The sequence below is a fragment of the Mauremys reevesii genome, linkage group 2, assembly GCF_016161935.1.
Source record: "Mauremys reevesii isolate NIE-2019 linkage group 2, ASM1616193v1, whole genome shotgun sequence".
Classification (NCBI taxonomy): domain Eukaryota; kingdom Metazoa; phylum Chordata; order Testudines; family Geoemydidae; genus Mauremys; species Mauremys reevesii.
In genome coordinates, this window is record NC_052624.1 from 212380014 (window position 1) to 212394203 (window position 14190).

At 42.4% G+C, this 14190-nt stretch overlaps 1 protein-coding gene across 2 annotated transcripts in view; it reads left to right on the plus strand.

Moving 5' to 3' along the window:
* DSG2 (desmoglein 2) overlaps positions 1–14190 on the plus strand; it is a 55455-nt gene that overhangs the window by 24151 nt on the left and 17114 nt on the right. For both annotated transcript variants that reach the window (XM_039526752.1, XM_039526751.1), the window contains exons 2-6: positions 1709–1744; positions 3175–3309; positions 8950–9111; positions 9297–9441; positions 11885–12042. In XM_039526752.1, coding sequence (XP_039382686.1) covers positions 1709–1744; positions 3175–3309; positions 8950–9111; positions 9297–9441; positions 11885–12042 — 636 coding nt within the window. The remainder of the gene's footprint in view (positions 1–1708; positions 1745–3174; positions 3310–8949; positions 9112–9296; positions 9442–11884; positions 12043–14190) is intronic.

Below are 14190 nucleotides of genomic sequence, written 5' to 3' on the forward strand. Positions count from 1 at the left end.
GAGTGAAGAGAGTCCCAAGCTAATAACATATGGCTGCAGTGTTCATTTGATGCACCTCCTAGCCAAAAACTTCAGTGTTCCAGAAATAAAGGCTAATGTTGTTGAAATTGCAAAATACTTCCATAACAACCACTTTGCAGCAGCAGCTGCTCTGAAAAAAGTGGGAGGAACCAAGCTAACGCTCCCACAAGACATGCGCTGGAACTCAGTAGTGAACTGTTTTGAGCACTATATCAAGAACTGGCCTAATCTGATGACACTTTGTGAACAAAATAGTGGAAAAAATAGATGGCACTGTCACAGCCAAAGTTCTCAACATTGGGCTTAAGAGAAATGTTGAACACATGCCAAGTAACCTGAAGCCTATTTCTATAGGCTTGAACAAAATGCAGGGAAATGGCTGTTTTATTGCTGACACTGTTGATATTTGGAAGTAACTGAGTGAGATCTTAAAAAGAGAAATATGCAATGGCAGAGTTAAATTACAAGCATTCAAAAAACGAATGGGACAAGCACTATCTCCAGCTCATTTTCTTGCAGATATTCTCAATACTCGGTACCAGGATCAAACCTTAACTGCTGAAGAAAAGGAGTTGGCTATGACATGGACATCCAGCAATCATCCCTTCATAATGCCAACTATAATAAACTTCAGAGCTAAGGGTGAAGCATTCAAGAAATATATGTTTGCTGATGATGATATTTTAAAGAAAGTCACACCAATGAATTGGTGGAAGTCACTTAAGCACTTGGATTCAGACACTGTTGAAGTTATAATCTTACTTTTAACAGCAGTAGCTTCTTCTGCTGGTGTAGAAAAAATATTTTTTCCCCTTGGAATAATTCATTCCAAATTGAGAAATCGTTTGGGACCTGAAAAAGCAAGAAAGCTTGTTTTTCTTTTCCAGATTATGAACAAACAGGAAATTGAAGGTGAAGACGACGGAGTTAGCTGCAGAAGCCAATATTTTAAGTTTCTCATGTTGACCTGGCTGACCTAGTTGATTTTTAATTTTTTTTTAATTTCATTTAACAAAAACAAACCCGATTTAAAAAAAACTTGAATGTTTAACTAAATTCAAACATTCATATGCTTGTTTTGTTAAAATATTGTGTTTGCTGTAGAAGAAAAAAATCCAGAATACATAATGTTGTTGTTTTAGTTAAATAAAACTATTTAAATGTCTGTCTGGTGATGTTCTCTTCCTAATACAGCATGGCAAGAAAATCTTCCAAATATGAATATTAACCTGTTGAACTGGAAATAGTTCACCTCCCAATGACTTCATAAATATCTGCTTCAATTACCTTTTGGTAAATGAAATTACAAAACAATCATTCATTTTCTGATATAGCTGTAAAACTAATCTGAAAAGTTTTCAAAATAAATCACTTAATGTACAGTGTGTACCTTCTAAAAATGAAAGCTACATCTATCTCTGAGTTGTGAAAAATATGTATTAAGGTTATAACAACCAACAAGAATGCACTTTTATGTAGAAATCCATGATTAGTCTTCTTGGCTAGTGATTTAAATCCCGATTTAAATCAATTTGATTTAAATCAAATCCACCCTGCCTTGCAATATCAGACTCTTACTTGTTTTTATATTTTGAAGTTTGTTTTGGGTGCGGTTGCATAAACTGTACCTTAATGCCACTAAATGGTTGCAGAATGAATAACGTTGACTATGTCATTTATTTGACAGATCTGTTTGAACTTTGGAAATGGACTTCACCTAGAGGTAGGCAATGGCTGAGAAATAAATACAATGTCCATGTGTAAAAAAACGTTTTCTGAGCAAACAGTAAACAAGAAAAGACCACTTTACTTATAACGGTAAATAGCTTGAGTTGCTTTGATGTAGACACAACACAAAAGTCATTGTATCTATTGCTTACTGCAGCAATATAATTGAATAGGCCCAGTCCTAAACCTATTAGCATTAATGCTATTTTCCATGGGGAGAAAACTTCCCTAGAATATTATGGTTGTGATGAATCAACTTTAAGATTCTCTGAGTTAATGGTAGTGACTGTTAGTTTCTGGCTGGTATCAAGGTGAGATTCACAAGAGGGAGTTAGGCACTGCACTACCACCATCTTTTGTGCAGTTTTAGGTATTCATAGAACAGTCCTATTGCACTGAGCCCTGAAAGCACGACAATGAAGGGACACTTAGTCTGAGAGTCCCACTGGGGCTTAGGCATGAGTAAGGAACAAAACAGTTCAGCAGTGTCAAGTTAGGGAGCTGCCTTCATGCTCAGCAACCAAAATTTAAGCACCTCTGGGATTTTAATGGAGGAAACTTATGTTCCTAGGGAGTTTAAACACCTCTAGGAATAGGCAGTAGCTAAGCAGTGGTTTTGTGAATGCCAGTGGTGCCTGTATGTTGAATTTAGGCATCTAGCTGCCGTTTTAGGCACCTAAGACTCCGTCATGAATCTCACCCCAAATCTGAATCTGGATATTGAGAGCCACTGCACTGAGTAAGCCAGGCAGTGGGAAAGAACAGGTGGGTCTCCACTGGAAAGAGGGTAAGGTAGTGGAAGCAAGTAGTTCGCAAGTTTCTGGGGTTGACAAGATTATGGCATACAGGGGAATGACAAAGAGCCAGTGAGAGGATGAATGTGGAGGGCTCTGGCTCTATGGAAAAGGTGGAAGGAGCAGCAAAAGAGAGAAGATGGAGGTTGTTTGATGGGGGTGAGAGAGGTTTGAGAGGAAGGCAAACAGGGAAATGTGAGAGGACTCTGAGATCTTTAAAATAGACTGCATAGATAACTTTCTCCTCCAGTCTGATAGCCACCACTTTAATTCACAGCCATTCTGAGAGATTTGACTAATTCCCAGTTGTCTCATAATTTAATTTATTTATTTTATTTATTTTAAACCTGGCCTTTTAAAGTGAATGTTTAAAAAAAACCAGACACATTTATTTCTTATGTGGGTTTTCAGGGAAGAGTCTGACCCTTATCGTTAAAATAAACCATACTTATTAGAAAAAAAATCTAGGGTAAAATCAGAGTGTAAATTTAAACAGTCAGCTTGTTTAATTAAAATGACATGCAGAAAATGACATCCAGAAGTTCTAGACACCGCAGTGGTCAATTGAGAAAAGTATTAGTATTTAATGGCTAAAATGTAATGTTGGAATTTAAACCTGCTTTTTTCATAGGTTTTTAATCAAGCTGCCAAAAATGATCATCTGTCTAATCAGAATAGTAAAATCAGACAAAAGCGGGAATGGGTTGTTCCACCAGCTATGATTACGGAAGAGGATGACAGTTTGACGATAAATCCAATTGCTAGAGTAAGTCGAGAACAGCTGAAGTAAGATGGGAAACATTATTGAAAATACATTGTTGCATGTAAAATATGGCTGGGGCCTACTCGAAACACACAAACTGTTAACACCCTCTAATTCTTTAAGACAGCAATTTAAAGAAAATGTTACCTTGGCAATGATCCCAACAATGGTATTTTGAGCATGAATGCTTTGCAGGATTAGGCCAACAGTAACTGTTGCTCTTATTATGCCTTACAAAATTGGGCTTTTCTTCACCAATGTATCTGTTCAACAATGAATAATATGTAATACATTTTGTTTGATTTTTTAGTTATTTAACAGTTGCTGTAGGTTCTACACAACATATGAACAACTTTATTTGTGCAGTACTTAGTATATGTGTCAAGTTCCTGTATTTTACAGTGTTTCTTTGAGATTTTTTTTTGTTTTGTTTTTTAAGAAAAGGTGTCTGTGGACACTGTTTAATGTTGGTTGGCCTTAATTTGCCCCTCCTGCCTTCTGTATATGCATTATGATACAGTATTTAATTACGTGATCAAATACTATCTTTTTCCACATGACCCTGCCTCATTCAGTGACAAGAAGGATGGTGCTTTATTAATAAACTGTGTGTCTCTCTCTCTTCATTAAATATGTGGCCTCAGGTCTTATTTACTGCACACTGTTCAAACTCTCTTCTGAAGAAGGAATTTTTAATTTTCCTTTTGACTTTTATATGGTACTCATCACTAGAGTATCTGAATGCATCACAAACATTAATTAATCTATCTTCATGATGCTCTGTGTGAAGGGGTAATATTCCCGTTTTACAGATGGGCTGCAGAGGCACAGAGAGATTAAAATAAAAGGTATTCATTATTTTGGGTGCTCCACTTAAGAACATAAGAATGGCCATACTGGGTCAGACCAAAGGTCCATCTAGCCCAGTATCCTGTCTGCTGACAGTGGCCAATGCTAGGTGCCTCAGAGAGAGTGAACCTATCAGGTAACAATCAAGTGATCTCTCTCCTGCCATCCATCTCCATCCTTTGACAAACCATTCCTTTGTCCCCATTCCTTACCCATCCTGGCTAATAGCCACTAATAGACTTAACCTCCATGAATTTATCCAGTTCTCTTTTAAATGCTGTTATAGTCCTAGCCTTCACAACCTCCTCAGGCAAGGAGTTCCACAAATTGACTGTGCACTGCATGAAGAAAAACTTCCTTTTATTTGTTTTAAACCTGCTGCCTATTCATTTCATTTGGTGGCCCCTAGTTCTTATATTATGGGAACAAGTAAATAACTTTTCCTTATTCACTTTCTCCACAGGACTCATGATCCATAAGGCCTAATTTTTCAGAGTACTTAGTATTATATAGCAACCAACCCCCTATTGACTTCAGTTACAGCTGTCAGTACTCAGCACTGCTGCAAATCAGAACCCACAGTGTCAAGTTGGGTACCCAGAAAATGAGGAATACACAGTTAGTGACCACGAGTGAAAAACTTTAAGAGGTCCTGTGGAAAAAATATGATCATGTAATTAAATACTGTCATACTGCATACACTCGGGGAGCATTTCCTGACTTCTGAGTGCTTTACATGTTAAGGCTGCGAAGTCATGTCTTAGGTTTTTAAAAAAGCAAACATCAGAAACAAAAATTCCATCATGTGGTATAATGACAACAGCAAGATTGGAATCTTTAGATCCACTGCACAGTTCTCTGGCACTTGAGCTAAAAGAGTAACTGATAGCAATAATAGTTTTTCATCCTTTGTGTGGATCAGTACTACAAGGGAATGAAATGCACATTTGACAGTGGCATTCACGGATATTTGCTGGCAGCAGAAGACTGGTGAGATTCATCAATCTTGGATTCCATTTTGGTCTCTCAAGGGTGGTGAATGTAGACCCTTCTTGTTTCCTTCCCTCCCCACTTGTCCTGTCTACTCAAACTTGTCTCTCTTTTCCACCCCAACCATGTCCTTATCCCAGTCTCCACTTATCAGGTTTCATGTCCCAATCTCTTTGCTCAGTCACTCTTGTCTCCCACTCCAGGCTCCCCATCTGAGTCCCAGTCTTCACCTCTCCTTCCAGTCTCAGTCTTCTTGTCCAGCCACTCCCAGACCTTCCCTTATTTCCCAGTTTTTCATCTGATCTTAGTGTTCCCCCATGCCCACCAACTGTCTTCCAGTCATCCTCTCACCAGCTCTCAGTCTCCTTGACCTAGCAGTTTGAGTCCCCCTGCCTCCTCCCCCCACAACCAGGCTACCTACCTAGCCAGCTCCCAGCCTTTCCTTCCCCACAACTTCTAGTCAGAGTTTCATTCCCTCACCCATGCCAGTCTCATCAGTTCCTTGTTCTGATCTACTCCATTCCCTCCCCACTGGGTCTGGCTCTTGTCCACTGTGCATTTGAGTTAGGCAGCTTCCTCCATCATGCTTCCTCAGTGCCAGCAGGGGATGGTCAAATGAAAGTACAGGAAAGCCAGGTTCTCTTCTCTCAGTTACAGTGCCTGGCATGATCCCAGCCCAGAGTATTAATTACAAGGGAAGTCTGACTTTGCCCTTTTAGCGCTGGGCTACCAGAGCATGCTCAGTCATTCTGTAGTGATGGCACATGATAATACTCCACCATACATAGGAACCGTGAGGGGATGAAGCATGCTCATTAAGTCTGTAATCTTCAGAAGATTCAGCTACTAAACTCTTAAGAAGTGTCTATTGAGCGTGGGCATCAACTGCAACAAAAATGATTAGGGGGCTGGAGCACATGACTTATGAGGAGAGGCTGAGGGAACTGGGATTGTTTAGCCTGCAGAAGAGAAGAATGAGGGGGGATTTGATAGCTGCTTTCAACTACCTGAAAGGGCGTTCCAAAGAGGATGGATCTAGACTGTTCTCAGTGGTAGAAGATGACAGAAAAAGGAGTAATGGTCTCAAGTTGCAGAGCGGGAGGTTTAGGTTGGACATTAGGAAAAACTTTTTCACTAGTAGGGTGGTGAAGAATTGGAATGGGTTACCTAGGGAGGTGGTGGAATCTCCTTCCTCAGAGGTTTTTAAGGTCAGGCTTGACAAAGCCCTGGCTGGGATGATTTAGTTGGGTTTGGTCCTGCTTTGAGCAGGGGGTTGGACTAGATGACCTCCTGAGGTCCCTTCCAACCCTGAGATTCTATGATATTTTTCAAAGGCTTTTCACTTGGCCAAATTTGGACAGATTTTCATAAGAACTGCAAAAGGCATATTCTTGATATAAAAACAACCCTTCATACAAAATTTTATGCCCCTGGTCCATAGCATGAGGGCACTAGATCCATTCAAAAATAGATCCTTATATTTTAAATATTGCAAAATATTTTCCCCAACCACATTCTCAGAAATGGCTGAACTATTTTGGCTGAAACTTTAAAAAAAATTCAACCTGATGAAAACACCCAACATGGAGAATTTTAGCCAAATGGTTTAAGTTTCGCAAAGCTATAAGCAATTGAAAAAGAGATCTTACAATAGGAAGTGTTGGGCAATCTTAATAATAGATGATGCTGTCAGCCCTGCCTATAATGACATAAAGCTAAAATTTTAGGACCAGATTGTATAATTTGCAATGTAGGTGCAGCTCTGAGAAGGATTATGTCTCAGGCCTGGTCTACGCTAGAGGGGCAAGCAAGTGAAGTCGGTCTAAGTTACACAACTTCAGCTACGAAAATAGCGTCGCTGAAGTCAACATACTTAGAGCTACTTACTGCGGTGTCTTCACTGAGGTAAGTCAACTGCTGACACTCCCCCATCGACTCTGCCTGCGCTTCTCGCTCCGGTGGAGTACCGGAGTTGACAGGAGTGCACTGGGCAGTCGATTTATCACGTCTTCACTAGCTGCAATAAATCAACACCTCTTGGATCGATCACTCCAGATGTCAGGGTAGACATAGAATCATAGAATATCAGGGTTGGAAAGGACCTCAGGAGGTCAAATAGTCCAACCCCCTGCTCAAAGCAGGACCAAACCCAACTAAATCATCCCAGCCAGGGCTTTGTCAAGCCTGACCTTAAAAACCTCTAAGGAAGGAGATTCCACCATCTCCCTAAATAACTCATTCCAGTGCTTCACCACCCTCCTAGTGAAAAAAGTTTTTCCTAATATCCAACCTAAACCTTCCCCACTGCAACTTGAGACCATTACTCTTTGTTCTGTCATCTGGTACCACTGAGAACAGTCTAGATCCATCCTCTTTGGAACCCCCTTTCAGGTAGTTGAAAGCAGCTATCAAATCCCCCCTCATTCTTCTCTTCTCTTCTCTTCTTCAGACTAAACAATCCCAGTTCCTCAGCCTCTCCTCATAAGTCATGTGCTCCACCCCCCTAATCATTTTTGTTGCCCTCCGCTGGACTCTTTCCAATTTTTCCACTTCCTTCTTGTAGTGTGGGGCCCAAAACTGGACACGGTACTCCAGATGAGGCCTCACCAATGTCAAATAGAGGGGAATGATCACATCCCTCAATCTGCTGGCAATGCCCCTACTTATACAGCTCAAAATGCCATTAGCCTTCTTGGGAACAAGGGCACGCTGTCAACTCATATCCAGCTTCTCGTCCACTGTAACTCCTAACTCCTTTTCCTCAGAACTGCTTCCTAGCCATTCAGTCCCTAGTCTGTAACAGTGAATGGGATTCTTCCCTCCTAAGTGCATGACTCTGCACTTGTCCTTGTTGAACCTCATCAGGTTTCTTTTGGCTCAATCCTCTAATTTGTCTAGGTCCCTCTGTATCCTTTCCCTACCCTCCAGCGTATCTACCGCTCCTCCCAGTTTAGTGTTATCTGCAGATTTGCTCAGAGTGCAGTCCACGCCATCCTCCAGATCGTTAATGAAGATATTGAACAAAACCGGCCCCAGGACCAACCCTTGGGGCAGTCCGCTTGAAATCGATTGCCAACTAGACATGGAGCCATTGATCACTACCCATTGAGCCCGACGATCTAGACCACTTTCTATCCACCTTATAGTCCATTCATCCAGCCCATACTTCCTCAACTTGCTGGCAAGAATACTGTGGGAGACCGTATCAGAAGCTTTGCTAAAGTCAAGGAATAACACATCCGCTGCTTTCCCCTCATCCACAGAGCCCGTTATCTCCTCATGCCCTCAGGAGGCTCCCAGAGACACAGCAAAATGCACAAAATTGCTACATTCCTAATGATGGTACAGTACATTCACTGTGGCACACCCAGTTAGTTCTGAGAATCACTACAGAGTGGTGGGAGAGGCCATGATTCTCCTCTTCCACGCCCCTTCTGGAGTGGTTGGTGCTTCTCAGGTTTGGTAGGAAGGAATAGTACCTGCACTCTGTCCTTGCACAGGACATGTGAGGTTCCAGCTCCTTGCATCCTTCATTACCTCTTTGCACCCAAAGAAGGGCCAGGCAAAAGCTAGCCCTTAATTTTGTAGTTGCTCATATTTTTACAATAAATAACATCTTTTCTTGTCCTTTTTAACCATTTTTTCCCCTGAAAATTAAAGAGAATGCACTGTAGCTTCCTCTACAGAGTTAGGGTATGTACTATAACTTGCTTGTTGTCCATAGTATGTTTATATATGTTTTTTAAAGAACTTCCACTTACTGAGTGCAATTAACTCTGTTAATTCCTGTTGTGATCCTGTTAGATAACTTCTGATCATGCAGATGATCCAGGGGTGGTAATTACTTACACAATTTCTGGCCAAGGAGTGACGGAACCACCATATGGATTGTTTGTTATCAATGGAAAAACTGGAGAACTGAACATAACAAGAAAAGTTGACCGAGAAAAGACTCCAATGTTCTATGTAAGTTGAATTAGTGGGCTATAACTTTTTTTTTCTATATGTGCTCTCTCTTTAACTTTTCAAATTAATTGCCATCTCTTTTTGTTTTAATGTCTCTTGACTTTTTCTCCAATGCAAAGTGATAATTAACAATTTCTATTAATGTGGATATTTTTATTTTCCTGTTATTTATTTGTCTATTTCAGCTTAGAGGTCATGCACTTGATCAGAATGGGAAAAAAGTGGAAAACCCAATAGACCTGAGAATTAAAGTTAAGGATATAAATGACAATTACCCAGTATTTTCAGAGGAATTTTTTACTGGCTCTGTTGAAGAGTTAAGTGAATCAGGTAAAATACTATTTTTCTAATTGTATTAATAAATTAAATAATGGTGCTATGTGGTCACTTAACCCCGTGTGCCATTACTGTTTTATAACAGTCCTGTATGGTATGCTTCTCACCACTTCCTAACTAGAGCAGTATATGTGATTTTACTTATTCTCTCAGGAAAAAGACTCTTGAAAGTAAACAGACAAACTTTTTTAGTGACAGTTAAGATTGCATCAGGACACACCCCACCAGTAAGCAGCATTGAATGAGGCCACTTGCTTAAGATGTTGAGAAATTTCAGGTCTATAAAATGTGTTAAGTGGAAAAGAGAGATCTAGCATTGGAAGAATGGAGAAAGCAACCTCTTCGTTTCTAAATGACACCCATCACAGATCTGTACTTCCTCTTAGGAACAATTTTGCTAGGATCAAACTGACACATGAAAATGTGGGCTGTGCGAAGGCCTCAGGATATTCAAGTGGTGATTTGGGAGGGTGGCTGCAGAGCAGGTAAGCAGGGGAACTCCACTCACCCCTGTGATGCTGCAGCTGGACTCTTCATGAGCATTGCATAGCCCAGCATATACAGCTGGGCAAGTAGGTAAATGGTCACTGAGTCTGACATTACCCATATCCAGTGATCACAAAACCCTATAAGGAGTGTGCAGGGATTGCAGCCCCATTCCAGTTCAGCGTTCAGGAGTGGATCACATACCCTCATTCCCATTTCAGTTCATTAGGCAAAGCATATTCACTTGCATATTTAACTGCGGGTTAGAGAGGAATATTTCACCCCTACCAAGTGCTGGCCTCATCCAAAGCCCATTGAAGTCAATTACAATCTGTCTGTTGACTTCAGTGGTTTCAGATCAGGCTTCTGGGAGGTGAAAACATCTGTTGTCAGTAGTTAAGAAAAGAGTGTTTTGGGGAAACAGCTTGATAAATCCTTTACCCTGTAGGCATTTCAGCCTGATGGTGATCATAAGGAAGAGGTTATTGAGGGTCTGCTCTTGTGAGGTGCTGAGCTCCCTCAATTCAAATGGGAGCTGTTTAGTGATCAGCTTGGAAAATCAGGTAGGGTTCAGGCAAAATTAGATATAGATTTAAGTGGCTAACTGGAGATCCCAGAACTAAGATCCGCCTTCTTCAAAAGCACAGACTCCTGTCACTTGAGCTAAAAGAGACTTTCCATTATATGCTAGCAGTATATCGCCTATGATATATAAATGAGTAGTTCTGACCGTAGCCATCAGAGGGCAGTGGCACACATTCATAATGGTCAAAGGACTGTTTTCAACAGGCAACCCATTTTAGAGAGTCAGGCATGGGAAATAGGGCAGATGATTTAAAAGAATATTTTTGTCTCCATTTTCTGTTTGTATTAAATTATACCTGTGCAGTTTCTATAATTTTTTTTTTTAACTTTTAGGTAAAGATCACCCATATTAGGCCATTTGTCTTTTCTGATCTACTGAGGTTTTAGTATAGAGGTGGGCAAACTATGGCCCGCGGTCCACATCTGGCTCGTGAGACCCTCATGCCTGGCCGCTGAGCTCCTGGCCTGGGAGGCTACCCCTGGCCCCTCCCCTGCTGTCCCCCCACCCCTGCAGCCTCAGCGCGCTGTGCCACCAGCGCAATGCTTTGGGCAGCCAGGCAGCACAGTTGCAGAGCCGCGGCCTGACCCAGTGCTCTGGGTGGCGCGGCTGTAATGCCACCAGCCACTGGTGCTCTGTGCTGTTCAGTAAGGGGGTGGGGGGTGGATAGAGGGCAGAGGAGTTCGGGGAGGTGGTCAGGGGGTGGGGATGTGGATAGGGGTCGGGGTGGTCAGAGGGCAGGGAACAGGGGTTGGATGGGGCAGGGGTCCCAGAGGGGCAGTCAGGAATGACAAGGGTAGGGGGTTGAATGGGGTGGCAGGGGGCCGTCAGGGGTGGAGAGTCCCGGGAGTGGTCAGGGGACAGGGAGCAAGGGGTGGTGGATGGGGCAGGAGTCCCAGGGGGGCCAACAGGGAATGGGGGGGGCGGGTTGGATGGGGCAGGAGTCCTGGGGGAGCGGTCATGGGGTGAGAAGCAGAGGGGGTCAGATAGGAGGCATGGACCAGGCCACGCCTGGCTGTCTGGGGAGACACAGCCTCCCCTAACTAGTCTTCCAAACAATTTTGGAAACCCGATGTGGCCCTCAGGCCAAAAAGTTTGCCCGCCCCTGTTTTAGTATGTATATCCATGATGTGCATTTGTTTGCTTGTACACGCTATCTGATGACATATTGGTTGAAAGTGTTAAAAAAATAAGACATTTCTCCAACTCTTAATAAAAGCAGTAATTAGAAGTACAACACAAAACAGTTAAGTGGTTCTGAAAACTCTCCATTGTGTATTCTATAAATGATACTTGCCAATACATAAACAAGGGCAATGTAAATCTATCTTTTTTTTTATTATTATTATTGTTATTTTTAATTCTCAGGTACACTTGTGATGAGGATAAATGCAACTGATGCAGATGAGCCGAATAATATAAATTCCAAAATTGCTTTCAAGATTCTTCAAAATCAGCAATTTCCATTCAGTATTAAAAAAAACACCGGTGAGGTTGTAACAGCAACGTTATATCTTGACAGAGAGGTAAACTACACTCTTCTATAGCCTCTTTTCCAGAGTTTTAACGACACTATATCAGCCCTCTTCCCTCCCTCACTGCTGCTTCATTCTGCTCACTAGATGAGGACTGGATACATAGATCTTCTGACCCACAACCTCCATCTCTATGGCCCTCCTGGAAGTGAAGGCATAGCCCTTTTCCTAGATCAGCTTTTTCCCTTTCTGTCTGCTCAGGTGTGCTGGCTGGTGCATTTTGAGGGTATAAGAGTTAAGGCGCTGCTCATCCAGTTGTCCTCAACTGCACAAGAGGGGAGTATTGGCCCAGTGACAGCTTGTCTGTCCCCACTCCATTGTTGTCCACAGTATGAGTAGCAATCACAGGGGGGAACAAGGAGATCTCCTTATTCCATCATGTGAGCAAACTGCTAGCATCACGATCTGATTCTGTAAGACTGCTGATACATATAGCTGGCCCTAGAGTTTGTGGGTTTATATTGAAAATTAAGACATGGATTGCCAGAGGCAGACTTCTGTAACCCACTGTTAAAAGCTGCATGTTAAGTGTTAGCAACAACTTTATTCTAAGGACCGAATGGCTAGGCAGCAGTTCTGCAGAAAAGGACCTAAAGGTTACAGTGGACGAGAAGCTGGATATGAGCCAGCTGTGTGCCCTTGTTGCCAACAAGGCTAATGGCATTTTGGGCTGTATAAGTAGGGGCATTGCCATCAGATTGAGGGATGTGATCATTCCCCTCTATTCGACATTGGTGAGGCCTCAGCTGGAGTACTGTGTACAGTTTTGGGCCCTACGCTACAAGAAAGATGTGGAATAATTGGAGAGAGTCCAGCGGAGGGTGACAAAAATGATTAGGGGGCTGGAGCACATGACTGATGAGGAGAGGCTGAGGGAACTGGGATTGTTTAGTCTGCAGAAGAGAAGAGAAGAATGAGGGGGGATTTGATAGCTGCTTTCAACTTCCTGAAAGGGGGTTCCAAAGAGGATGGATCTAGACTGTTCTCAGTGGTAGCAGATGACAGAACAAGGAGTAATGGTCTTAAGTTGCAGTGTGGGAGGTTTAGGTTGGATATTAGGAAAAACTTTTTTCACTAGGAGGGTGGTGAAGCACTGGAATGTGTTACCTAGGGAGGTGGTGGTATCTCCTTCCTTAGAGATTTTTAAGGTCAGCTTGACAAAGCCCTGGCTGGGATGACTTAGTTGGGAATTGGTCCTGCTTTGAGCAGGGGGTTGGACTAGATGACCTCCTGAGGTCCCTTCCAACCCTGATATTCTATGAACCTACTAACTTGTATGTAATGCTACATATTCTTATTGGCCAATAGATGGTGCTCCTTCCATTAGCTATCTACATGTATACAAACCTGTTGTCTTTATAGAGCACTCTCATAACACCCACATTAGCATTCTGGGAGTGGGTGGATATGGCAGGAAAGTTTGTCATTAAGGGGATACACCTGTTGGAATGTTTTCAGCAGTTACAGAGGGTGCTTATTGTTACTTGGCGGGAGTGTCAACAGGGGGTTCTTCAGCTGTTAGGGATGGAGGACCTGTGAAATTCAGCCCCTCGGTTCATCTTTCAGGATACATTGACGGGGTGATGGTGGGTCAGTTGGTAGAAGTAGTCCTGGATGATATTGGGAATTGATACTGACAGAGTGACATTACCACCTACACCACAGGAAATGTTTTTGTCACCCAGTCTGCAACTCCACATGCCCTCCACGGGTGATAGAAAGCGTGAGTGTACTAGCCATTTGCACTCTCTTTCACAGTGAACATGTTCTTATTACAAAAACATAGTAAGTACAGCATGGTACAGTTGTGTGAAAGCTGCCCTGCAGTTGCTTGGGCCCAGATCCATAAAATGGACATAGGTATTGTGATGCTGAGCATCACGGTGCCTAATTGTTAGGTACCTAGAAAATCACAGGGACAGCACTGAGATGCACAAAGCTGAGTTAAGTGTCTAGACTCCTACACAAATAGGGAGAGAGAGGAATCTTAGATTGTGATCCATAAAGCCAGCATGGGAAGTGGGCAGCCATTTAAGCTAGCCAGTATAAGATGCTAAGCCCCTCCCCTCTCCGAGTTCAGTACCCAAGTCCAGACTGTAGAGAGGTATCTAGCTCTGCTTGTGATTCACAAACCAGGGG